General features: G+C 39.2%; 1 protein-coding gene across 8 annotated transcripts in view; it reads left to right on the top strand.

Annotated features, from left to right (window-relative positions):
- PRP4K (pre-mRNA processing factor kinase PRP4K) overlaps positions 1-27,863 on the top strand; it is a 39,274-nt gene extending 11,411 nt beyond the window's left edge. The window contains exons 4-19 of one of the 8 annotated variants that reach the window (XR_012715452.1): positions 932-1,090; positions 2,306-2,387; positions 6,078-6,279; positions 6,961-7,034; positions 7,168-7,258; positions 9,251-9,398; positions 10,997-11,134; positions 11,236-11,389; positions 12,975-13,089; positions 15,042-15,193; positions 19,423-19,509; positions 20,202-20,961; positions 22,125-22,170; positions 22,679-22,737; positions 23,177-23,306; positions 27,644-27,863. Coding sequence is in view for 1 of the 8 variants with exons in the window: in XM_075270743.1 (XP_075126844.1) it covers positions 932-1,090; positions 2,306-2,387; positions 6,078-6,279; positions 6,961-7,034; positions 7,168-7,258; positions 9,251-9,398; positions 10,997-11,134; positions 11,236-11,389; positions 12,975-13,089; positions 15,042-15,193; positions 19,423-19,509; positions 20,202-20,405 (1,606 nt within the window). In the remaining 7 variants the exon portion in view is untranslated. Of the gene's footprint in view, positions 1-931; positions 1,091-2,305; positions 2,388-6,077; positions 6,280-6,960; positions 7,035-7,167; positions 7,259-9,250; positions 9,399-10,996; positions 11,135-11,235; positions 11,390-12,974; positions 13,090-15,041; positions 15,194-19,422; positions 19,510-20,201; positions 22,378-22,678; positions 23,307-27,643 lie in introns of those variants that run through there. The other 7 variants (XR_012715451.1, XR_012715453.1, XR_012715455.1 and 4 more) reach the window with 7 other exon arrangements.

A 27,863-nucleotide genomic window follows, 5' to 3' on the forward strand; every position in this document is an offset into this window, starting at 1 on the left:
CTTTCCCTAACACTAATCTGTTAAATGCAGAGCAGCCAGAGAAGCCGAATATTGCGCACATTGCATTCATCTCCTACCATGGAGAAAACTGTGCAGCAGTTCATAGCTACATAGTTTTGTTTTTTTTCTATTTCTTTGCCTCACAATGATATGTCTGATTCTTGAAGGATAGGACGGAAAACTTTAAAGCAATGTACACATCACTTTCAACTTCCTGATGGGGTGTATTGCTGGAGCCTTGGTTAACCGAGGAGGGAACAGAATGCCCCACATCTCATGTGGTTATTGTAGGTACTGATTGTAGGGGTTTGTAATATAAGGAACATTCAACTGTGTCATAAAGGGGTACATAAGAGTCTGTAGATTTACATAATACTGTCTAAAATACACAATTTTCTGCTTGGATGAGTCAATGTCAAACAGTTTCTACAGTGGAGTAAATGTTAATAGAACACATGCAAAAGCTATTTTATTCTGTAAAAATCATGTCCCTTCAAAAATTGTACTCTGAACACCAGGTAAGTTTTTAAATTAGTCTGATTTTTTTTATTTTTTTTAAATATAAAACTGGGTGTGTTCTATGGTCTAAAGCATCTCACAATTGTTAAAGCCTGTGTGAATTATAAATATAATTGTAATGTAAATATACTTAGTTATATTGCATAACATTTGTCAGGGATTTTATACAGCCTAGAGATGGAATGAAGGACAGGAGTAAAGCACTTTAAAACCTTATACAAAATGTTTGTCACAGGCATATCCAATTGTGTGCCTATATGTTTCTATACGGATTCTGTTGACCCCCCCACTGAAAAGAGCTACCATATTTATGAAGTCCCTGCCCCACTATGCAAATGTGCATTGTTTAGATGAATCTTCCAAAACGTTTACAGTGTCGTTAAATCTCTCCTGTTGCTTTTCCTTTCAACAGAGATAGGGGCAGAAGAAGTAGATCACGTCTTAGGAGGAGATCACATTCCCGTGGAGGACGAAGCCGAAGAAGGAGAAGTAGAAGCAAAGATAAGGAAGATAAATTTAAAGGAAGCCTTTCTGAAGGGATGAAGGTGGAACAGGAATCTTCAGATGAAAAGTATGAAAATGTATTTGTAAATTATTTAAAAGTTTATTTAAACAATCCTTAAATAAAATCCAGTTAACCTATTGTTATGGCAAGTCCAGGATTTAGTGGGCAGGGTATAATTCAGGCATTCAAAAAACACTGAAGTATAAGATTATATATAAATATTTAATGCCTGCAGCTATACCGTCCAGCACTGTAATCAGACAGTCTGGATGGAGATTAGATAGCTTTTGTTCTGGCCCTAGAGCTTTCTAGCACAACCTTAGCAGTTTATTCACATCAGTACAGGTCAGTAATACTTGTTCTTCTGGGGCTATATCTGAGAGCGACAGATATAGAGCAGATTCATACTCTATTCTCTGGGTACTCTGTATGGCAGCTAGTCTCCACCTAAAAAGTTAGGAAAGATTGGAAATTTCAGATCTACCATGCGGTGGGGAAGCTGCTAAAAAATGCAGAATACAAGTCATACAATGGAAGTAGTGTTACTCTTCATGTACAAAGGCAGCTTATCTTGATAAGTTAAATGAAAAGACTGGCACTCCTTAAAGGGGTTGGCCACTTTCAGACCAATATTGACAAACAAATGTACAATAAAAAGATATGCAATTTTCCAATATACTTTCTGTATCAATTCCTCACGGTTTTCTAGATCTCTGCTTGCTGTCATTCATTCTGTTACTAAAGGATAAAAGCCTGACCATGGTCATGTGATTTACGGTCCATGGTCATGTGATGAGCACACAGGTGCACAGCTGATCACCAGGCAGATGTCTGAATATTGTGCTGTGACTGTAACGAGTTGTGCAACTGTGTACTCATCACATGACCATGGACTGTAAATCACATGACCATGGTCAGGCTTTTATACTCTAGAAGTAACAGAATGAATGACAGCAAGCACAGATCTAGAAAATTGTGAGGAATTGATACAGAAAGTATATTGGAAAATTGTATATCTTTTTATTGTACATTTGTTTGTCAATATTGGTGTGAAAGTGGACAACCCCTTTAAATTGAAAGTGTCAACCGAAAATAAACAGTTTTTAAAAAGAAATGTTTATTTTATGCTGAGAATTAAAAAAAAAAAAAAAAAATGGAGTAGAAAAAAATTGGTTTTATTCAGCAGTAAAAAAAAATATATATAATACTGATACATCCCCTTTCAATTGTCTAAATCAGCTGTACTAAATGTTCTAAAATGTGACTGTGCATTCTTTATAGTCTTGAAGATTATGATGTGGAAGAAGAAGATGAAGAAGCTTTAATTGAACAAAGACGACAGCAAAGACTTGCTATTGTAGAAGTGAGTATGAAAGTGAATACAAGTTAATCATGATGTTTATTTTCTATTTTTAATTAAAGGTGGACAATGCAATGAGCATAAATGAATCTAATCCTTTAACCCCTTAACGCTCTGGTCAGTAATAGTACGTCCTGGCAAGTAGCACGTTCGCGCTCAGGTCAGTACTATTACTGACCAGTAATGGCGCCGGCACAGCTTCTGTGCCGGCGCCATTACACCCGGCACTCGGCTGCATTACACAGCCGAGGGCCTGGACGAGCTGCCCCAGTGAATTGCCGGTCGGAGCTCCGCTCCGATCGGCGGTATTAACCCTCCCGCTGCCGCGGACACATGTCCGCGACATCGGGAGCGTTTTCGGTCACATCACCCCCCCCCCTGGGCACCCCCCGCGGCGAGATCGGGGGGTACCCTGATGAATTTTATGTAGCCCGGGGTCTGGTTAGTGACCCCGGGCTGCTAGGACCCCTGCTTACCTGGTTGGATCCTTGCTGTCCTGTCGTGATGCCCGGAAGTGTGTCTCTGCGTCTGCAGAGACACACTTCCTATATAGCCTGCAATACACGTGTATTGCAGGCTATAGTACTGGACCAGCAATCAGAGTATTGCTGGTTCAAGTACACTAATAGGACAAATAAAAAATGTGAAAAAAGTGTAAAAAATAAATAAAGTGTGTGAAATAAATTAATTAATTAATAAAGCCCCAAAATTCCCCTTTTCTATAGCAAATGAGTTATTAAAAAAAAAAAACACCTAAAAAATAATAAAAACAATGCATATTTGGTATCGCCGTGTCCGTAACAACCTGTACCATAAAACTAAAACATTATTTCACCTATATGGTAAATGTCGAGAAAAAAAACACCGGAAATAATGATTTTTTGCCATCTCACCTTAATAAATATGCTATAAAAAGTGATCAAAAAGTCATATCTACACCAAAATAGTACCAATGAAAAGCACAGGTTGTCTCGCAAAAAATAAGCCCTCAACCAATTCTGTCAATCGAAAAATAAAAATGTTACGCATCTCAGAAGATGGCGATGCAAAAAACATTGATTTATGTCCCCAAATGGGTTTTTGTTCCGCAAAATTACTAACGCATAAAAAAAACCTATAAATGAGGTATCGCCGTAACCGTACCAACCCGCAGAATAAAGTTCACATGATACTTATGCTGTACACCATGTGGAAAAACATTTAAAAAGTAAAATGCAATGCCAGAATTGATTGATTTTTTTTTTTTTTATCCAGCAAAAAAAGAGTTAATAAAAAATAGCCAATAAGCTATAGGCACCCAAAAATGGTGTCATTACAAAATGAATCATATCCCGGAAAAATACAAGCACTCATATGGCCACGTCACCACAAAAATAAAAATATATAGCTTGAATAATGTGAAGACAAAAAGCCCCCCAAAATCGCCAAATGCGTCAGAAGGGGAATATATAAGTGGTGCGGGCGTATGTCAGGGTACAGACCAGTTTTGCAGCTTACAAGAGAAAAAACAATAGAAGAGACCCCCAAAGTGACCCTCCCAATCATAGGAGCTATTTTGACATAGTAGGGAATTTGGTGCTCCCAATGTCCACCACACCGCTTACATATTACCTCTTCACCATCCGCTGTGCATTCACGTCTGGGATACTAATACTCACTACACCCCCTGATAAATTCTTTGAGGGGTGCAGTTTCCAAAATGGGGTCACTTTTGGAGGTTTCCCACTATTGTGGTACTTCTAGGGCTCTGTAAATGCAACATGGTATCTAAAAACCATCCTAATGAAATTGCTGCCCGAAATCCCTAAAGGTGCTCTTTGATTTCTGAGGACACGTATTGAGTCACGTTGCACAGAAGGGCCACATATGGGATATTTCTACAAACTGCAGAATCACAGAAATAAATATTATGGTATGTTTTGCTGTTAACCCCTTCATTGTTACGGAAAAATGTGGTTTGAAATGGAAAATGTGCATAAAAAAGTGACTTTTGGAAATTTCACCTTCATTTTGAATTAATTCCTGTGGAACACCTAAACTGTTAATAAAGTTCCTATATACAATTTTGAATAGTTTGAAGACTACCGTTTCAAAAATGGGGTCATTTATGGGAGTTTTCTATTATATAGGCCCCTCAAAGTCACTTCACAACTAAATAGGTCCCTAGAATACAAAATCTTGAAATTTTCTTGAAAATCTGACAATTTGCTACTAAAGTTATAAGCCTTCTAACATCCTAGAAAAGTAAAAAGACATTGAAGAAACAATGCCAATATAAAGTAGACATATGGGAAATGTTAATTAGGAAGAATTTTGTGTGATAGGACTGTCTGTGTTTTCACGAGAATAACATAAACTTTCAAAATCGATAATTTTATGAAATTTTCAGTACATTGTCCGTTTTTTAACAAACAAACGCAAAGTATAATGACCAAAATTTACCACCAACATAAAGTACAAAGTGTCACGAAAAAACAGTCTTGGAATCACCTGGATAGGTAAATGCATTATGAAGCTAATCTCACATAAAGTAAAAGACGTCATATTTGAAAAACAGGGTCTGAGCCTTAAAGCCCGAAGTACCCTGCGTCCTTAAGGGGTTAAGGATGCAAGGTAGTTTTGGCATTAATGCTTGGCAATCTTTTTTTTTTTTTTTTTCATATATTTCATCTCCGCTTTCTTGGAGACCCCTGATCCGGTCTACGAATCCCCCTTTATAGGCCTCGGTTCAACCTTTACAGATCTCCTGGTCTGCTCCGTGCCTTGGATAAGCCGTAATATCTCTGTTGGTCCTCGGTTTCGTCACAAATAAGCCCATCCTCTCCCTTGTCTATAGCTTTTTTTTATTATTTTTAATTTTTTTTATGTAGATTGTGAGCCCCACATAGAGCTCACAATGTACATTTTTCCCTATCAGTATGTCTTTGGAATATGGGATGGAAATCCATGCAAACATGGGGAGAACATACAAACTCCTTGCAGATGGTTTTCTGCCCTTGGCGGGATTTGAACACCAGGACTCCAGCGCTGCAAGACTGCAGTGCTAACCACTGAGCCACCGTGTGGCCCCCCCCCCCCCCAAAAGCCAGACCTGTTCATCCCGAGAGTCCCTGTTTGGTACTTACTGACTCAAGGAGCGGTGAAGGCAGGCCGCAGGTAAGAGCCAGCTGCTGTGAAGGCCACCTTGGTGAGATAGTCCACCCTCTTGTTGGAGGAATCGTCAAGAGAGGCGGAGTCCGCTAAAGGCTGGCTAGTAGTCTTGGAGAGCTTAGCTATTGCGGGGTGAACTGCCAAGGGGAGGGGGTTACTGAGGTTCTGACCACTTTAGAGAAACACTGGTCTGTGAAGGGAAAGAATGTCTGACTTCCTGGTAGAAGACAGAGGACGTTCTATGTCGGTCAGTAAGTGTCGTAGATTTTCTCTAACTCTCTCCCAGGTTTCTGGTGGAGTTATAATTAATATATTGCGCTGAAACAATCCCCAGCCTGTCCTTCTCCACCTACTTTTGCAAAAAGTAGCAAGTGAGGCACAGAACCAGGATTAGGTGTCTAAAATGCACCAGAGTTGCAAATAAACCCCCCACCACAATTGTGACAAATATCCTTAAGACTTCAAAGTAAGTAAATATATTCAGTATTAAATACTTGAGTTGGATGAGATCTAATTGCTTCCTGGTTTTGTTTGTCACTGTAGAAATACCTAAAGGAAGACAGCAATATGTCTGTTAACTCTGAGCCGAGCAGTCCCCAGAGTAGTGCCCGAAGTCGTTCTCCTTCACCAGATGACATCCTGGAGCGAGTTGCTGCAGATGTTAAGGAATATGAACGAGAGAACTTGGATAACTTTGAGGCTTCTGTAAAGGCCAAACACAACCTAATGACTGAACAGAACAATGGTAAGTGTCATTTTACTGCCACCGATGAAGCAAAGCCTTGTGACTCTCACTCTGTTCAGATAAAATATATAATGAATAGAGATGAGCGAACACTATTCGAAACAGCCGTTTTGAATAGCACGCTCCCATAGAAAGGAATGGACGTAGCCATAGCAAAGTCTGCTTGCCGGCTGCTTCCATTCATTTCTATGGGAGTGTGTTATTCGAAACGGCTGTTTCGAATAGTGTTCGCTCATCTCTAATAATGAATGTTCCAAGATCTAATGTGATCTCCTGTATGACGGACTGTACCACACAGGTTTTCCACAGAAGAAACTTCTGTTACTAAAAACCATAGAGCAGAGAGTTCCTCTGACACAACAGTGGAGAGGACGCTCACAGCTCAGACTCCATAACTACATTCTTATAGTCTCTTACCTTATTTAGGAGAATATAGAGAGAAGGATTGATTGCACTGCTGTCCACAACTAATTATAGTACAATCTACAGTTGTAATGCTCTTCTAATGCATGATGGGATTGATAGCAGATAGCAAAGATAGTGTATTACCAGGAGCTGAGTTAAAGCTGGTTTGCAAGAAAACAATACATGAAAGAGAAGAGACAGACAATCAGGTGATGGGTGCAGGGATGGGGAAAAAAAGTTGTTCTTCAAGCCCAAACTCCTGTTTGTGTTTTGCAGGTTCTTCTCAGAAAAAAATAACTGCTCCTGACATGTTTACAGAATCTGATGACATGTTTGCAGCATATTTTGATGTAAGTTTTTTTTTTTTTTTTTTTAACCCTTTGTAACTTTTAAACTTTACCTGCTTTTAAAAAAATGTTTATTTCTTTTGCTAGCTAAGTGTTCTGTGAAATATTTCTATAACTTGTTTGCATTGCATTTCAGAGTGCTCGTTTTAGAGCTGCTGGTATTGGGAAAGACTTCAAGGAAAATCCCAACTTGAGGGATAACTGGACAGATGCTGAAGGCTATTACCGTATGTTTATGTATATTTTTCTAAGGGGATAATTTACACAAGTAGTGTCTTTGGTTTAGTAACCAGAAACTGTTTATATCATGTTTTGAAATTTCAAAGTGAAATGGTATCTTTTTTTTTTTTTTTTTTTAAATGCAGTTTAAAAGTTGTAGATATCTGGATTCAACCGCACTTTTTGGGAAAAGGGAAGAAAAAGCCATTTGCTTGGCTGAAGGGGGGGGGGATGCGCGATCGTCCACAGTCCATCCATTGAAGTATAGCATTGTCCTTAGCAACCCTCAAACTGTGATGTTGCTAGGGAAAGTATGGACTTTTGTATTGGCAGAGGTGGGGGAAGGGGGGTCAAGGGATGCCATCTTCAGTTTTATACTACCTAGAAAAATGGTTCAGGTACGATTTTAGCTTTAAGAGTAAGTTCACACAGGGTATTTTGGTCAGGATTTTGAAGCCGAATCCGGCATCCAGAAAAAAGAAGCGACATGCTCATTCTTAAGGCCGATTTGCCTCGCAATTCGCCTGAAGACACTCTCGACTAGGCCCATTCATTGGGCCTAATCCGGAGCGGAGCGTGCGACTGGATGCCAATGCAGTGCACCGGCATTCAGTTGCAGTTAACCGTTTTTTTGGTCCAGAACCTGAGGTGGCCTCCGGACCAAAAAACCCTGTGTGAACCTGGCCTAATGGTTCAGCCACGATTTAGCTTTAACCCTGTAAAAAAGTGTAAAAATCATCCCCAGGGTGAATCCCCACCAGCCCTTTTACCTTCTATTTTGCAGGACGGCTCTCGCATAGTGATATCACGTTAGCTGTCCTGTTCCTATGGCAGCCGAGAGACTACTGAAGGCTCCCAGGCCTTGCATAGGAATAATATAGTATTGCAGTCTATGTGAGGGACATTATGTTGAGCACCATCAAACATTTAGATGGTCCAATAGATTCATAATTTCCTTTAAAAAAATTAGGTTTATAATCAGCTGTGTATAAATATCCCAATCCCGAGTGTTTTTAACCAGTGATATTTCTGGAAAAAGCCTCCTTGTGAATGGAGCTCCAGTGCGCTTGTGTTACTGGTGCACCATTCACTGTTTTGGGGCTGCCAAGACTGTGATCTCAGGCAGCATACACAGCCCCATAGAAGTGAATGAAGTGCAGGTCACACAAGTGTACTGGAGCTCCATTCACAAGGAGGCTTTAGGAAGACTTTGTAATATATTTTATTAAAAATGTTTTCTTCTCAATTTTTCAGGCAATTACTGTCTAAAGGAGGCTGTTATAAGACACCCAAATAATTGCTTATGCTTCACTATGCTACTCTGAGCTCTCTTAACACTGCTAGGTTTGTAGATCAGAGGCTACTAGTGCACAGAATGAGGCAATATCTCAATTTACTAGCCTGATGGCAACCTCTGACTCCACATCCCTTCTCCATAAAAATCTGTGTGAAGCTGATTACTGAGAGAATCTTATGTAAATAAGCATTTAGGAGCAGAGGAACAGCTTAATAAGTGGAGATGGGAACAGATTTCCTAAAGATGTGTTATAAAGTTTTTTTGGGTTTTTTATTCATATGCACAATTCATTTATGAACAATCTATATACTGTGTTAGCTGATTTAAGAGTGCAGTTGGGTGACAAGCAGCACTGCATATTGTACTGCCACCAGCACAGTATACAGTAGACATCTGTGTGTGTCAGCAGCCTAATCAAGGCAGTTGGATGAAGTAGCTTTCGACTATACCAGCACCCCTCTCTATGGTTGCATACTGTATATTGTGCTGTGCATTGTAACATGCCATGAGTAGTAACAAATGCTATATCTGTATATGAATGGATTGTTATGAAGTACAAAACTGTTGTCTGGGTGTTGTACTGTCTACTATATACAGTTATGGGAACCATAAAAGGTTTTGTTTAAATGTCACTGAGACTAAAGCTGACATCCTCAGATGCCCAAATATACTGTCTAAATTTTAATCTTTTACACTTATTTAGGTGTTAACATAGGTGAAATTTTGGAGAAACGCTACAATGTCTATGGATACACAGGTCAAGGTGTGTTCAGTAATGTTGTGCGTGCTCGAGACATGGCAAGAGCTAATCAAGAAGTTGCTGTGAAGATCATTAGAAACAATGAATTAATGTAAGTATTAGCTCTTATTGCATGTCTCCTACTGGGGAATTCATTTGGCAAAATCGCCAAATCTGTGTTTATTTGGTGCAGTCTGTTTTTCTTTTAATGCTGCTGTGTCTGTTTACTTCTTCTTTATAGAGGACCTTTCACGTTCTCAGGCACATGTGGTGCACTGAATTCAGCGCACTGTAAGTTTTCCCGCTATGTGCCTTGGGACTGGACATATCAATGCCGTTATAACAGCACCAATGTCTGCCCACTGTCAGAAGGGCATTCCTGACAGTCTAGCTGGGCTGTGAGAAACACCACTCCTTGACTGTACTTGTCCATAGTCCCATACTGTCAGAGGGGGTGTTTCTTACTGCCCCGCAATGACGCTAAGCTGTGAGGAACGCCCCACACTAACTATACTCGTCCATAGTCTAATACTGGGGGGAGTTCTTCACAGCTTAGCGTCATCACTGAGCAGTAAGGACCCCCCTTCCCCTCTGACAGTACAGAGCTATGGATGAGTACAGTCAGGAGGGGTGTTTCTCACAGCTAGACTGTCCGGAATGCCCTTCTGACAGTGGGCTGAGATCAGTAACCACACCGATATGTCCATCCCTGGGGCACATAACGGGAAAGCTGACAGTGCACTTAATACCTGACAGCATGTAAAATCCTGAGTAGCAACCTCCTTCCCTCCGCCAGGACATTAAATATAGGTCGTGGCTGGGTCTTCCAGCAGGACAATGACCCAAAACATGCTGCCAAGGTAACAACAGAGTGGCTCAAAAAGAAGCACATTAAGGTTATGGAGTAGCCTAGCCAGTCTCCATACCTTAATTCCATAGAAAACTTATGAAGGGAGCTGTAGCTCCGAGTTGCCAAGCGACAGCCTCGAAATCTTAATGATTTAGAGATGATCTGCAAAGAGGAGTGGACCAAAATTCCTGGACATGCGCACAAACCTCATCATTACCTACAAAAACGTCTGACTGCTGTGTGCGCCAGCAAGAGTTTTGTCACCAAGTATTTAGTCTTGTTTGCCAGAGGGATCAAATACTTATTTCTCTATGCAAAATTCAAATAAGTTTATAAAATGTATACAATGTGATTTTCTGGATTTTATTTTTGATATTTAATCTCACTGTTAAAATTAACCTACCCTTAAAATTATAGACGGTTCATGTCTTTGTCAGTGGGCGCAAAATCAGCAAGGGATCAAATACTTATTTCCTTCACTGTATATATGTAGTTTACGTCATTTAAGGAATAGGAGTGGTTTTAGATAGGATATGGTATTTTAAGGAGTAGGGTAGTTCTTTGAGGTATGCTATGAGTAAGGAACGTTGTTCCGAAACCCGTCAGCTTATAGAGATACATTCCTTTATTTGATGGCAACCTGCATATCTGAACTGTTATTGTTTCCATATACAACAGAAAAATAAGGTTTTAACTCTATTTTTTGTATGAACTCTTGGTTTGCTGGATCTTTTTTCAATTTCTTTCTTGTTTGGTATATATAGTGTAATTCACCTCATCTTCATGATTCTGACGCACCACTTTCACCGCTGACCCCCGATATAGCCTCATGATATTTTTATGTTAAATCCTCTTTTTAGGCAAAAAACAGGCTTAAAAGAATTGGAGTTTTTGAAGAAGCTGAATGATGCTGACCCAGATGACAAATTTCACTGTTTGCGTTTGTTCCGTCACTTTTATCATAAACAACACTTGTGCCTGGTGTTTGAACCGCTGAGGTAAAGCTATATTTTCAGTAATACATTATTATTTTCACTTTTTTTTTCTTTTTCTCGGTATATGTATTACAGTGAATAATTACTTTTCTTCTTCTACTTAGTATGAACCTCAGAGAAGTTTTGAAGAAATACGGTAAAGATGTAGGTTTACATATCAAAGCCGTCAGGTCCTACAGTCAGCAGCTCTTTTTAGCTTTAAAACTGCTGAAAAGGTGCAATATCCTTCATGCTGATATTAAACCTGATAACATACTGGTAAGCACATGACTGTTTATGTCTTGTACATGATGGTATTATAAAGTGAAAACCTCTGAAATATGCAGTTGTAACCACTATATATAGAAACAATTATCTAAAGCACTAGTGTGAAGAGTTATACAGCAGGCACAGTACGCCCAAGCCGCAGTAAATGTATCTGGATTAACTGTAATTGCTCCATTGTACCTGTACATTCTTGTCCAGCAGTTACTGGTTATCCAAACGTCTTCTGTCCCCTACCAAATTGGTTTTCTCCAAATGTTTTTTTTTTCTATTCAGTATTAAAGGGAAAACTTAATATAGCTGTTATAAATATATCAGCGTAATCATAATCGCCCATTGGAAAAAGTCGCCATGGTTTATTTATTTATTTTTTTTTACTGTAATTGTTATTGAAGAGTTTTAACAAAACAAAATATATAAGAAACAAAACGGAGGCAACAGAAGGGGGGAAAGCTAGCCACCAAATCCCTAAATAGGGAGAGGAGGAGGGAATTCTACAATACAGATACCATTGAGGACCACAGGGAAATCAGGGAGAACTTAACGCGGCAAGCAGACCAGATAGACCTAGTGAAACGAATTGGGCCAAGGGGGCGCAGGAGGGGAACCAACCCACAAAAGCGAATCAGGATGCATAAGTGCCAGCCAAAGTTTCTCGATCTCAACCCACTTAGTACGTGCTGGCATAACAGCCCAAAATGGGATGCAACACAGGTGATCTGCCCAGTAATAGTGCACAAGATGTGGGACAGCCAGGCCCCCGCACCCCCTCCCTGCCAAATTGACAGAACATGGAATACGATGTTGCTTGGCCTGCCACATAAACTGAAAGATTTCTGTAAATTTCGTAGGTCTATCCGAGGGACTGCAACTGGGAGCGTCTCAAAAAAATACAAACGTTTCGGAAGGAGAGGTATCTTGACCACGGCAATTCTCCCCAGGAGAGAAATGGGCAAGGGCTGCCATCTGTCTAAGAGGGCTCTCAATTTGCAAAACAGCTACAGATAGTAGAGTACAGGGTCGCATAGGAAGGGGATATCTGGATACCTAGGTAGCGAATAGAGGATGTCTGCCACTGGAAGTCATAATTCCCCTCGGAGGAGAACAGAGATCTTGTGGGATATTAAGAGGAAGCGCCTCGATTTTCGATTGATTCACCTTATACCCCGAGAAATCGCTATAGGCTGCAAGCTAACGTAGGAAGTTAGGGAGTGTAGTATGAGGGGAGGTGAGAGTGAGGAGTACGACCATGTCATTTTTAATATAGAGAGAATGTTGTAAAATGACAGAACTGTGTGTTCTGGGAGTTAAGTCCTTATATGGTTAAGGGTTTAAAGAAATTGTTTGGCAATAATAATTACTCTGTAACGGCGGAGATTGGCAGGCAAACATTTAAAAAGGCATACTCGCCTCATTCCTTCCCCATTGCTCCTATTCCAAGACTGCGTCGTCCCCCTGCTGATTTCTTAATTTCTACTGCAGAGCCATGGGGCATTACCCTCTCAAGAGTTAAACATGCATATACTGTAAGATGTGGATGAATCTGATTTCGTTTTTTGTTTATTTTTTTTTCCTAAAGGTAAATGAGTCCAAAACCATCCTTAAACTTTGTGACTTTGGATCAGCATCACATGTAGCAGACAATGATATTACACCATATCTTGTTAGTAGATTTTACAGAGCTCCTGAAATCAGTAAGTCAGAATATAACTTTATTTTGTTTGTTGTTTTTTGTTGTTGTTGTTTTTTTCAGTTAAAAAGACCTACATTTGAAATATATGAATGCTGGTATTTTTTATTTTATTTTTTATTAAATATAACTCCAAAAAAATTTAGACTGAAGACATTTTGGATAAAATGTTGATTATAGGATAAGCCATGAAGCGTTAATCCTTTAAACCCTCTTTAACTGTTGATGTAATAATGTAGCATTGTGTATTCAAACGTTTACATACAGTCCTATGAAAAAGTTTGGGCACCCCTATTAATCTTAATCATTTTTAGTTCTAAATATTTTGGTATTTGCAACAGCCATTTCAGTTTGATATATCTAATAACTGATGGACACAGTAATATTTCAGGATTGAAATGAGGTTTATTGTACTAACAGAAAATGCGCAATATGCATTAAACCAAAATTTGACCGGTGCAAAAGTATGGGCACCTCAACAGAAAAGTGACATTAATATTTAGTAGATCCTCCTTTTGCAAAAATAACAGCCTCTAGTCGCTTCCTGTAGCTTTTAATCAGTTCCTGGATCCTGGATAAAGGTATTTTGGACAAACAATTCAAGTTCAGTTAAGTTAGATGGTCGCCGAGCATGGACAGCCCGCTTCAAATCATCCCACAGATGTTCAATGATATTCAGGTCTGGGGACTGGGATGGCCATTCCAGAACATTGTAATTGTTCCTCTGCATGAATGCCTGAGGATTTGGAGCGGTGTTTTGGATCATTGTCTTGCTGAAATATCCATCCCCGGCGTAACTTCAACTTCGTCACTGATTCTTGAACATTATTCTCAAGAATCTGCTGATACTGAGTGGAATCCATGCGACCCTGAACTTTAACAAGATTCCCGATGCCGGCATTGGCCACACAGCCCCAAAGCATGATGGAACCTCCACCAAATTTTACAGTGGGTAGCATGTGTTTTTCTTGGAATGCTGTTTTTTTTGGACGCCATGCATAACGCCTTTTTGTATAACCAAACAACTCAATCTTTGTTTCATCAGTCCACAGGACCTTCTTCCAAAATGAAGCTGGCTTGTCCAAATGTCCTTTTGCATACCTCAGGCGACTCTGTTTGTGGCATGCATGCAGAAACGGCTTCTTTCTCATCACTCTTCCATACAGCTTCTCCTTGTGCAAAGTGCGCTGTATTGTTAACCGATGCACAGTGACACCATCTTCAGCAAGATGATGCTGCAGCTCTTTGGAGGTGGTCTGTGGATTGTCCTTGACTGTTCTCACCATTCTTCTTCTCTGCCTTTCTGATATTTTTCTTGGCCTGCTACTTCTGGGCTTAACAAGAACTGTCCCTGTGGTCTTCCATTTCCTTACTATGTTCCTCACAGTGGAAACTGACAGGTTAAATCTCTGAGACAGCTTTTTGTATCCTTCTGCTGAACAACTATGTTGAACAATCTTTGTTTTCAGATCATTTGAGAGTTGTTTTGAGTAGCCCATGATGCCACTCTTCAGAGGAGATTCAAATAGTAGAACAACTTGCAATTGGCCACCTTAAATACCTTTTCTCATGATTGGATACACCTAGCTATGAAGTTCAAAGCTCACTGAGGTTACAAAACCAATTTTGTGCTTCAGTAAGTCAGTAAAAAGTAGTTAGGAGTATTCAAATCAATAAAATGATAAGGGTGCCCATACTTTTGCACCGGTCAAATTTTGGTTTAATGCATATTGCACATTTTCTGTTAGTACAATAAACCTCATTTCAATCCTGAAATATTACTGTGTCCATCAGTTATTAGATATATCAAACTGAAATGGCTGTTGCAAACACCAAAATATTTAGAACAAAAAATGATTAAGATTAATAGAGGTGCCCAAACGTTTTCATAGGACTGTATTTAATTGACCATTTCTTAATGGAATTCTGATGAAAAATCACTTTGTTTTTCTACAGTCATTGGGAAAATGTATGATTATGGAATAGATATGTGGTCTGTTGGTTGTACATTGTATGAACTCTATACTGGAAAAATCTTGTTTCCTGGAAAAACTAATAACCACATGCTAAAACTGGCTATGGACCTGAAAGGAAAAATGCCAAACAAGGTAATGTACAACTGTGACTCACTGTTTTAATACTTAAAGAGGACTTTAAACCACAGATTCCAATTTGTCTTCCGTGGGAGTTCTTGCACCGATTCTGGCACAGTTGAAATGTTTTCTCTAGCCCCTACCGTTCCTGAGCAGACCTTTCTGTTAGTAGAGAGCATAACTGTACTGAAACAGTCAGATGGGTGGTGGACAGTAGACAGCCCAAATATCATATTAGATGCTGATGCTTAATATCACAAATTCCTCCGGAAAGAAGGGGTCCAGAGGGAAAATTGCATCTGTGTCAGAATTGGTGGCATGAGACCTATTGAAGGATGAAAGAGTTGGTAGAGGTGGCAAAAGGTTATATTTGAAAAACTGACACACACGGAGAAACTGATTAAGCAGGGAAACTAGTCATTTTATACTATGTTACAACTGTGCCCGTTCTCCACCGAGGTATTTCTTTCTCCATTTCACTTTAAAAATGTGGAGGGAAAAGTCCTGCAAGCAGCCCTTTTCCCTCCACATTTTTACACTACTTTCAGACAGAAACCCAGCGGTCCCAATTATACTTTATTGGGTCCCTGGGTTTCCGAGGGTAACTCCTTGTTTAAGCGGATTAGGTTTTCATTTAGGGGTCTCCAAACAGAGCCCCCGAATGGAAGCTCGAATGCAGGTGTAAACCTAGCATCACCCGCATTCACATGACTGAGTTTCACCTGTTTTAATATATGTGGCTGCTTATGTTCACAATTCTACTTTTTTTTGACCATGCACTTTATGAAACATAACCATAACATGAACCATTTGTAATAAAGATTTTAGTATAGCGATATGTTACTAGTGTAACCATAAACGTGTACTCTAGTCTTCTTAGGGCTAGTTCACACGTGAACTGCCCGCGCGGGGTTTGACACAGAGAGAGCCGCGTCGAGCCGCGTCTCTCTCTTGTCAAAACCCGCCCGCCGCGACCATCGCTGTCACGGCTTAACCCTCCGCTGTCGGCTCAAATGAATGAGCCGACATAGGAGGGAGCTGCCGGGGGCGGAAGCCGCGCGGCTGAGCCTGCGCGGCTTCCGCCTTAAGAAAGGACATGTCCTTTCTTTTCTCCGCTAGCAGCAGCTCGCCGCTAGCGGAGAACAGAAGCCCGGCGGTCTCCATAGACCACCATTATAAGGGGAGGTTTTGGATGCGAAATCCGCTGTCAAAAACCTCCCCTTATACTCACGTGTGAACTAGCCCTAATAATGTACTTAACGATAACAAACAGGGGAATATGCAAATCTGTTTTCCAGGAAAACAATGCCTCTGCTCGCTGCCTCTGGGACAGCCCCCTTAAACATCAGACATGGCTTTTTCAGATAGCCTTTATACCATGATGTGGAGTCTGTTCATTTTGGGATAGATATACTAGTCTGGCAATAACCTCAAATCATGGTATAAAGGCTATCTGAAAAAGCCATGCCTTATGTTTAAGTGGGCTGTCTCAGAGGCAGCGAGCAGAGGCATAGTTTTCCTAATTACATCCTGGAAAACAGATTTGCATATTCCCCAGAATCCCCCAGTGGAGTGAAAATGGCTTATAAGTAAGTCTCCATAGCCTGCAAAGACACTCTCCTTAAAAGGGTTTTCCCATGTCACTCTTTCAGCATGTGTCTGCTTCTCACTCCCTATATTTCTCTGTCCCTCCTCCCTCCTGCTGAACAGGACACACAAAACACTTCTGCAGGTCAGATAATCTGCAGATTCTTGTGCAGAACAAACAAAGTGTTATCTCTGTGTTTACATAGAGAAATAACAGACTCAGATTTATCAGATAACTGCAATTATTGTCTTGTCTTGCGATTGTCCAGCAGGCAAGAATAGTGAGTGACGCCACTTGTCCTATAGGTGAATGGTTATAGCAACGCAGTATAAACAATGGGAGAAATAAATTCACATACCAGGCAAACAAAGCAGAATTTCTAAAGCAATATATTTAGGAAAAGGCTTCAATTTACATACACTACCAGTATAGATAGGATCCTTGAGATGGGACAACCCCTTTAAGGAGCTTTCTTAGTCCCTAAACAATAAACATTAAGATGTGTTCATTTGAAGCCTCCATGTACAGAATCCAAACTTGTCTGTTTTATATTTTGACCCTTTTTTTTTACTGTTAGCAGCTTGAAAAGCTGCTATTGTAATACTAATCACAATAATAAATCTGCTCCAATGCCCAAGTTTGTTACATTTCTTCTAAATCAGTCTTGATCTCCCAAGACTGACTGCAGCTAACCAAATTGCTGTATTAGAACTCACAGTACATGTCTAAGGAGGAATGTGATAAAGATGATAATGTTGAAAATGTTAATAATGATGATATTGCTATGTGTATAGCACCAACATGTTCCATAGTACTTTACAACTCAAAGTATGCATGTACAGTATGCATGAACAGACAATTTATCAGGCATTCATGCGTTAATCATATAGTACGTGATTATAGAAACTCTTTGACTTATATCAAAACCTCTGCCTTGCGTTTCACTAAGAACAGCAGTAGACAACAGAAATAGCTTGCCGAGATTACAGGATATGTAGGGGCACTGTGTAAAACTAAACGGGAGGCAAAAATGGACAACCCTAGTTTAAATAAGCTGGGGGCAGTGAAAAATATTTTTAAAAAAATGCTTACTCCCTGTCCCCGTTGCCTCGCTGTCCTCCCGCACCTCTGAGTTCATCTGCCCCCATGCTGCGTCTTCTGGCGTTGTGCAGAAGCCACTGATTGGCCTCAGGACTCCGACATCACAGGTCCTCTTCTTGAGGGCACTGATTGTCCTCAGACATCACAGGTCCTCTTCCTGAGGGCACTGATTGTCCTCAGACATCACAGGTCCTCTTCCTGAGGGTACTGATTGTCCTCAGACGTCACAGGTCCTCTTTCTGAGGGCACTGATTGTCCTCAGACATCACAGGTCCTCTTCCTGAGGGCACTGATTGTCCTCAGACATCACAGATCCTCTTCCTGAGGGCACTGATTGTCCTCAGACATCACAGGTCCTCTTCCTGAAGCTGCTGATTCGCCTCAATGCACAATGCAAATGAATCAAGAGGTGCGGGATGACAACGGCGCAACTGGTTCAAGCGAGTATGTGTGTGTGGGGGGGTTGTTTGTTTTATCACTGCCCCCAGCAGATTTAAACGTTAAAAGTTTAGCCTGGACTACCCCTTTAACCAAAGATTTACATGATATAGTAAAATTAAAATTTAACCCTTTTATTATCATATCAAGAGGATGGCTAGAGTGGTAGACAGAGATAAGACAGGTGATTTAGGGAGGGACAGCACTATGAGGAGATGTGTGTATGTGTGTGAATAATACCAGTGCAACAACTGGCACAATATAGCTGCATCTGTGTATCTGTTTGCTGCATTCTGGTCAGGTTGTTGAAGGAATAGTTTGACAAGTGGGAAACTGTTTTGAGAATTTCAGTGGTCATGTTGTGGCTGAATGAGTGCGACAATGAGGTTTTTTGAGGTTTCCACAGAGAGATAAGTGGATTCTGCATATGTTTTCTGAGACGTGGGGTGAAAGAGAGGTCAGACTCAAATACAACCCTGGGCCAGTGGGTATGCTGCCTCAGTGTTATGGTAAGACTGTAGACAGCAATGGAGAAGTCAGGTTTACTTCAGTTATTAAATGGAGGGAACACAAGAAGGTTTACATTTCGGATTGAGGGAAGGCATGGTGTTAGATACAGCAGAGACAGTTACTGGTGGACTGTTGTACATGGGTGATTTCATGTAATGAGTTATATTATTAGGTCTCATCAGCATAAAGATGGCACTTAGAAACCAAATCTACTAATAGATTGTCCATTAGGGGCTGTGTACAAAGAGAAGAAGAGGGGGCTTCATATTGACCCCTGAGCAATCCAAACGGTAAAGTGAAGAGGAGAAGCAATGGCACCAGTGAATGATAAACTGCATGAATCTATGAAAAAAAAAAAATTATATATAGACCTAAGCATTCCAACTCTTTAGAGATGAAGGGAGGTTAGAGACGGGTCAGTAGTTAGCATTGGCCGTACAGTGTTGACTTGACAGAAGATCTATAGTTTATTCACCAGTTAGATTAGTGCACATCAGTAGCCATTAATGTGCAGTAGATACATTTATAGCATCAATTGCTGTTTATTCTTATGGTTTCCTGTTCACTTTTAACATTGTGGTCTACTATGTATGCGTTTTCTTCCCAGATGATTCGGAAAGGCGTGTTCAAGGACCAGCACTTTGATGCAAACTTGAACTTCATGTACATTGAAGTTGACAAAGTTACAGAAAGGGTATGTTTTTTTCCTGTATATCTGAGGCTCACCTTTGTTTTAAAGGTAGTCTGTGTATAAGCTTAAAGAGTTGCTAGTTGCTCTTAATGTCAAAAAGCTTAGAGAGTTGCTTTTGATGTTCCTCAGCATCATTTACATAAATAAGAAAAACTAACATTTCTCTAATCTGTATGTATATTAAGTGCCATGCAAAATGCTAATTTGACTTAGAGGTGATTTGGGAGCTTATGAAGTCCCCTTTAAACTAAGAAGACTATACAATTGATTGACAAATGGCATATGTTCATGTAAAACATTTGGCATATTAAATATGTTTTAGTTCCTGTAAAGTAGTTTTTATTTTAGTTTTATGAACATCATTGTCTAGCTTCCAAACACTTACTGCTTAGTAAAAACGGTTTCCCTTGCCTCCCCCATCTGCTTCTCTTCTGTGGTGCTTGCACAGGCACAGGGATTATGCTGACATTTGCCTGCACATGCACTGATCTGTTTCAGTGCTGGCGTGTATAGGAATGGCTCATGGCTGCCACATTGGAAGCTGTAGATGCCAGAGTCCACTGTTTTGGATAAGGACCTGCTAGTGGCTTAGTTTCCACAAGTTCTCATTAAAACAGCATAAAGTGATCACATACATTATAAGGCTAATCTGTTTGGTTTATCAAAGGGAGTAATCATCTTAACTTGTCTCATAGGAGAAAGTTACTGTCATGAGCACTATTAACCCAACAAAGGACCTGTTGGCTGATTTAATTGGATGCCAGAGGCTGCCAGAAGATCAGCGTAAAAAAGTTCACCAGCTAAAAGACTTATTGGATCAGATACTGATGCTGGACCCAGCTAAACGTATAAGCATCAATCAAGCGCTTCAGCATCCTTTCATTCAAGAAAAGATCTAAATGTGGGAAATGGTTTGAATAGTTCACATCAGGACTGAAGACCTTCCACAGCAGCTTGTTAATGTATATAAACATATAAATATTTCCCTTGCAAAGTTGAGGAAGCTTGTATTGTATGAATTAAAACCAAGGGTTTATTTTACTTTATTAGTTTTTTTTTTTCCAATGAACTGTGTGAAAAATTGTGATATCTGTACTTTTTCAAAAATAGACCTGCTTGTAAATTGGCAGAACTGTATACTCAGTGCGAATACAGTTTGCTTTCAAAATTATGTTCGAGAAAACCAGCTTGCAATTTAATGTTTGGATGTAATATTTTATTTTTAGCAGTCACGGCTCATTTTTTTTTATTTTATTTTTTTTTTTGTTTTGGAAGAAAACATGACCAGCATAAATGCTGTTTATATTCACGTTTTCCTAGGTTGTGTGCGCAGGCCTCAGCAGCATGCCCTTGGTCTAGTCAGTGCCGAAGGGAGGCCTATTCCTTCATGAGCCTGCCTGCAGGGATGGTCTCTTCTTTTAAAGCAGGTTGTGTACAACTTACAGTACACTGAAGGTAAGCTCAACCATCAACACCACTGGTATTTTAAGATGTCATTTAAAGATGCAGATATATTGACAAATGCAAACTCGGTAGCTAAATGTGGTAACATTCTGCTCTTGCATGTTTCACAAGTGATCTGCTGTTCTGGTTCTTTTGTAATGTTTTAAGTTGACCGATATTTGTAGTAGATAAACTCAATTCTTGTCCTCCATCTTCCTTTAGTGGAGAGTGTGCACTTGATGGAAGGGGTGTGCCTTCAGTGTACTGTTTTCTTAATTGTTTTGTGTATATTCTCTCTCTCCCCCCCCCCCCTTTTTTTTTCTTTTCTTTTTAAAGTCTACTAGTTTAAAGAGGTTTACCCACGAAGGCGACTTATCCCCAGAGGAAGGGGATATGTTGTAAATCGGTGCAGGTCTGACTGCTTGGCCGTCACTAATCGTGATACTGGAAATCCTTTGTGTCACACAAGTACACTGTCACTCCAGTCATTTCTACGTAACTACTGGCAAGAGTGAGGATAATGCTCTATCTGTCTGAAAGAGATGAATGAGTGGTACTGCATCTTCACAACTATCACTCCATTGAAGAGGGGCTACAAACCTCTGTTTTTGTGATCATTTGGGCTACCAGTGGTCAGATCCCCCACAATCAACACAACAAATCCCCTATTTTGTTTATAGGGCAGAAGTTATCTTTGTGCGCAAACCTCTTTAAGTGGAAACTTAATAAAAAGTTAGTAGTTAAATATGAGGCATAATACAGCATTTTTCATGTTTAAATTGGGGGCTGATTATAGGGCGCTTCCAGCTTTTAGATATTGATGACCTATCCTTGGGGTATCCATAGGATAAGACATCAATATCAGATCAGTAGGGGGTTGAAAACCTGGAATGGGAATACACCATGTAGAGAGCCATGTGCTTTTATCTCCTGATTATGGGGGGTGTTCAATGTCGGACCCTCATTGTTTGGATATTGATGACCTGTCCTCATAATAGCCTATTAATATCTGATAACTGGGAAAATGAAAATGTACTTGTGTGTACACAAATGGACCTCAGTTTTCTGACCAACGGTGTGTAAATGGAAATCTGCCTTTTATGCTGTCACTAGGTTCTGATGAAAATGTTTTTATTTGTCTCATTGTTCATGATCAATGTTGTCTTTCGATACAGGAATAAACTCTCCACTCTTGAGCAAAGCAGCTGCTTTTTATAAGCGGTAATTGCTTCTTTACCTTTTTATTTCTCTTGTAAATGAAGCTATTTGTTAAAAGATGTCTACACAATGTTCCTTTTGAATAAACCGTTGAGACTCACTTATTGTCAAGTGACAGATGTTCTACTGCATGTTCAGTGACCCATGCAGATATCTGTATGTTTTCAGTATGCATCATTTAGATAATAAAGTCTTTTGTGAACAAGGTTATCTGTAGCCATTTCTAAAGCATTTGTTTTGGATCATAGCTAATAAATTGGGTAATACCACTGATAGTTGATCCAGTTATTTCAGTAGTAGACTGTGGTTTATTGTTATGTATGCTGTATTTGGACAGAGGCCACCGATGAGTAAATTCCCATGGCTCTTGACTTTTACAATACCAAATAAATTTCTAATGTCTATACTCCTGATCAGTGTAGTGTGTTTCTTTTTATAGTTTTGATATTGACTAATGTTTGTGCTGTTTTCTCACTTTTCCTCTTGATGATGCTGAATGGAAAATGGAAAGCAAGACAAGGCCTCCCAACGGCTGGTTTGCTGAGACACCATCTTCATCTTCCTCACAAGGTCATTCTTGACAGCATGTGTAGATAAGCTTTTAGCAAACAAAAAAAGAAGTACAAAGCAAATGGTTTTATACATTGTGACACCAATCTTAAACACTTGGTATAATCACTCCCATCACATAGCAAAAGCATGGTGAACTAGAACAGAACCATATTTGACCCTCTTTGTGGGACTGTTTTCAGTGATGAGGCACAAAATGATATTAGAATAATGGGCTATGTCTAGTCCATAACATGAGTTGAAAAGCATGTTTTTAATATTCAGGGTTCATTTGTAGTTGCACCTTGCAGAAAAATGTCAATTATTGTCTCAAAAAAGAAAATGAGCACACATCAAGGATACTTTTAGTAAAAGAAAACAAAAATGCAGATTTATCTGCATTTTTGCCAACTCCTTTGAAAGGATTTAGTTGCTGGTTAACTTGTCTCTTTTGTTTTAGATGGAGTTTGAAAGAAGAAGACGACGAGAAGACCTGATCCGAGGTTTCTGTATTCTGAGAACGTACTTAAGTAGCCCTAAAGACCAACCTCGAAATACTCTGAAAGAATTTGCATTCTGGATACATAAGAGTAATTCAGCTTGTTTAGAAATGTGCTTAAATCATGTAAAATTCAGCCCAGTAAACTACTGTATATAGTAGGTTCATTAGTATTACTATTCTCTGTGCAGTGGTAATAGGTTTCCCGTCACAACTGGTTGAGGCTTTCAGTTTCCAAAAAGCCTCTGAATGCAATGACATTCACCTCTATCTTATGTGAGTTTTGACGTAGATTGAAACGTTTATTGAGGATTCAGATGCCATTCAATGGGAAGTCAAGTGCATCATATAGGCTAGGTTCAGCCGGAGGACCCGAACGACAGCCCGTTTGCTCAAACAGCAGTTACCTATAATGGAGTCTGGCAGGTTTTTGCCATTTTTATAATGAAAGCAGTTGAGAGAAAAGCCCTCCATGTAGGACTTTTCTCTCCACTTATTTTCAGCAGAATCTACAGCAGATGCGAACTTAGCCATAGAGATTTCTCACACTAGACTGTATACCACGAATAGTACATTTGTGGAGTCTTTTGCTGAACTTCAGAAACGTCACTGTGGAAAATCAAGTTAGTATCGAGCCTTTTCTTTGTTAGTTGGAAAAAGTATTTCTGCATATTTTTCATTTTTGACATTGATGCCACATTCTGTTGATATGTAATACATTTCTTTAAAACCAATGAACATAATTTTATAGCGGAGCAAAACCTTCTAACAACGTTTGATTTTCTGGCATCATTTTGACATTAATATTGTAGTATACTTTATTAACGGAATTTGGCTTCTTTCTGTGCAATGTTGCATGGAAATCCACAGGTGTACGGGAATCGGAGATGAATTGGGACTTGTTGTCACTTAAAACAGTCATATGTCAGCCATTGTAAAGTGTAGAACAGAGATCATCTTTTGAGACCACATTTGCTGTATTACTTCCAGAGATGATATCCTCCTGACTGTATTAACTGATGATAGCTCTGGAAATACAGATAAAAGGCAACATCTCTTCTTTCATATAACACCAAAAGTGCTGTTCTAAATTTAATGGCAGAGATATAACTGTTTAACTCGCCCCACCCCAATCCAGTTTCCCTGCTTTATTAAAGCCTGTAGACTTGTACTCCACTGAGAAGTCAGTGAGAAAAACAAGGCAAAGACTACACACAGGGAAAGGAAGCCAAAATGTGGTAATAAACTATAATATAATATTTAGTAATGCCTCAAATGCTGCTAGAAGCATTTTCTCCTTTTTTAAAGCGTACCTCCACTTATAAACCAACTTTTAATAAATGAATACTACACTTGAATATAATCAACTTTGTGGTTGTTATTATTATTTTATTTATATGGCATCATTAATTTCATGGTGCTGTACATTTCGGGTTATATATCTTTGTGTGCCTCTATTTATAAGCAACTTTGCATAAATGAATAATATACTTTAATACAAGAAAGTTTAAAAATCTTACTAAAGAAATATGTTTTATCCACAATTCAGACTGAGTTACTTCCTCCATATTAGTCTATTAACAGGGAAGTGGGTGAAGAAGCTGCTAGAGGACACTCAATTAATTGCTGCTGTTATACTCTGCTATTCTGTGCTCTTTTACAACTGTTATGTTTGTAGATAAGAGGCTACTATTGCACAGAATGAGGCAATTCATCAATTGACCAAAATAAGAAGCTATGGAGAACAACTTAATAAGTGGCTAAGGAAACATATATCCTTAAGATATATTACAAAGTTTATTTCTCACACTATTCATTTAAGACATGTATTTATTTGTTTCCCTATCACACTTATTAGGCTGCTTTCATCCTCCTTATCTTCACTTATTCTGTTTATTTACAGAGCTCTCTGAATATTCAGCTCACACACAGAACTGTATGAAGGGGGAAAATAAGGCTCTTTAATTGATTTATTGCCTCATTTGATACCATGATAGACATATTTTGAAGATACAGTAGTGTAAGAAGGGTCCCCCTCACTCTTGCTATTATTTCAACTTTTCTAGTAGTTTTCTCCTTCCTTCTCTCTTCATAGATTAATATATAAAAAGTTATCCAGCTTGGTAAAATGAAGGAGGAGACATTTCTTAAAGGGGCTCTATCACTGGGAAAAGTCAATTTTTATCTAATCACATGCTTGCATAGGCTTTAGAAATGCTACTTCACAACTACCTTTAGTATGTAAATTGCCTCAGTGGTTTCTGAATAAGTCCATTTTTATTAATATGCTAATGAGCTTTCAGCCAGTACAGGAAGTTCCCAGCAGCCTCCTCTCTACTATTATCTTCTATGTGTGTGAGGCAAACAGGAAGCTGAGTCATCATCGGCAACAGCCTCCCATAGAAAACAATAGGAGAGGTGTGCACGATGTATCGTGCACCAGACTAATTAGCATATGAATAAAAACGGACTTATTCAGAAACCACTGAGGCAATTTACATACTAAAGGTAGGTGTGGAATAGACTTTCTAAAGGCTATGCAAGGATGTGATTAGTTAAAAATGACTTTTCCCAGTGATAGAGCCCCTTTAAATAAGATGTTACAACACTTTTTATATTCATATGCCCTATTACTTTATGAAAGTGTGTTTTATAATTGGAGGTATGCGTTGTTCATAAAGTCAAGTACTTCTGGTGATTGTACCAGGACTATATTACGTTTTTGGTTTTTTTTTTTATTTATAATGTGGAGCTTTACTTGCTGCATTCTGGGATGTAAAGTGTTTTGTTTTTTTTTCTTTGCCATTTCCTAAGATATTGTACAGCATAGAAAATTGAATGCATGGGTATTCTGAAGTTCAACATTTCATTCATTGTGCTGCTTTTTTTAATGATTAAATTGCAGCTTTGGAGTATCATGAACTTTCTATCCTTCACAGCTCAGTGAGAAGGAGCCCAGGAGCATTTTTGTTTTCCAGCAGAGTATGGCTATATCCAGGCAGTTTTACCGTATTTTTCGGACTATAAGACGCACCCAGGTTTTAGAGGAGAAAAATAGGGAAAAAAAATTTTCAGGCAAAAAATGGTAAAATATTTAATATATGGGAGTTGTAGTTTTGGAACAGCTGCAAGGCCACATTGACAGGTGACCCTGCAGCTGTATGGGGATGTATAGGGCGTTTTTTTTTTGTGGAGCCAGGTGTAGACCGGGCATTTTCAAACACAGGGATACCTAATGTATATGTTTCACGGTAATGTTATACTTTTATATGTATTCTAGGGAAAGGAGGTGAACTTTTATTTATTTTATTTTTTATTATTTTTTTTTTTTTTTTTTTTTTTTTTTTTTTTTTTTACTATTTTAATATCCCCCGCCTAGTGGGCTTGAACCTGCAATCATTTGATTGCAAGTCCCATAGACGGCAATACAAGTGTATTGCCGTCTATGGGAGATTCTATACATTACTATCGCGGAGGGTCATAGACCAGCCGCGATAGTAATATATATCTATGACAGGCCTGGGAGTATTGTCACACTTCTGCCGCTGAAGAAAACCAGCGGTGGCAGTAGCGCGGCCATGCTGCAAACCCACATTCAGACTATAAGACGCACCCTCATTTTCCTCCGAAATTTGCGGGGAAAAAAGTGCGTCTTATAGTCCGAAAAATACGGTAGCTATTTCCAAGACTCATACAAGTGAATAGAGAGTTGGGCACAATCGCTACCCTTCCTCATTCACTTTCAGGAATAGATGGAGCCCAGTTCTTGATAGATGCTGGTCTCAGAGCTGGAACTTTCACCTATCAGGTATTTATGGCACATTTTATAGATATAGCCATAAATACTTAAATGTGAATACATCTTTAATAGGTGGCCTGTTATCAAGATCAACTGGTCCCAATGACCAAAATGTTTTTTTTTTTTTTTTTGCTGAAAAACATAATTATCTTTTTTTTATATAATGGTAGGAGAAGCCGCTACATACATTTGGAGTGCAAAGTTATTTCTTAAAAGAAACCTTACTGCACTGTCTGTTACTGTTTTTCCCACCACAGTAAATTGAGACTGCATTAATCTACTGCTAATAAATTTTGTTTAGTAGATTTCTGGCTTTTTTTAAAAATCACTGTTCACTTATGTTGGTAGTACTTAAATGGTTCAGGTCTTAGCGAGGTCTCAAAGCCACAAAAATAGGTCTTATCCCATGTGAAATTCCGATTACAATATTTAACAGTTGCTGACTGTCTAGAGGTGCCATTTCACTATACACCGCCTGCTTTATTGGTTTACCAATTATACAATATGCAGTTCAGTGGTTCCTAGGATGACTTACAATAATGGTCAGTCTGGTGGCAAATCATGAAGCTTTGAGGCTTATGTAGAAATTGTATGTGAAGCGACTAATTTTTCTCTTTCTTTTTGTATAGGGTGAGTTGTGGATTACACAGACCTTTCTGGGATCATGACCAAACAATACACAATTTCCTGTTTTAAAATCAAATTTATGAAGTTTGCTGAGATTTTTAAATGGCCTGAAAGAGTGGGGAATTGCCTGGCAAGAAAATGAATTCCTTATATTCTGTGACTTTTCAAAACTAATATTAAAACAGTTTTCAAAACTGATATGTGAATTTCCATACCGACGTT

This window comes from Leptodactylus fuscus, chromosome 4 (assembly GCF_031893055.1).
Source record: "Leptodactylus fuscus isolate aLepFus1 chromosome 4, aLepFus1.hap2, whole genome shotgun sequence".
Classification (NCBI taxonomy): domain Eukaryota; kingdom Metazoa; phylum Chordata; class Amphibia; order Anura; family Leptodactylidae; genus Leptodactylus; species Leptodactylus fuscus.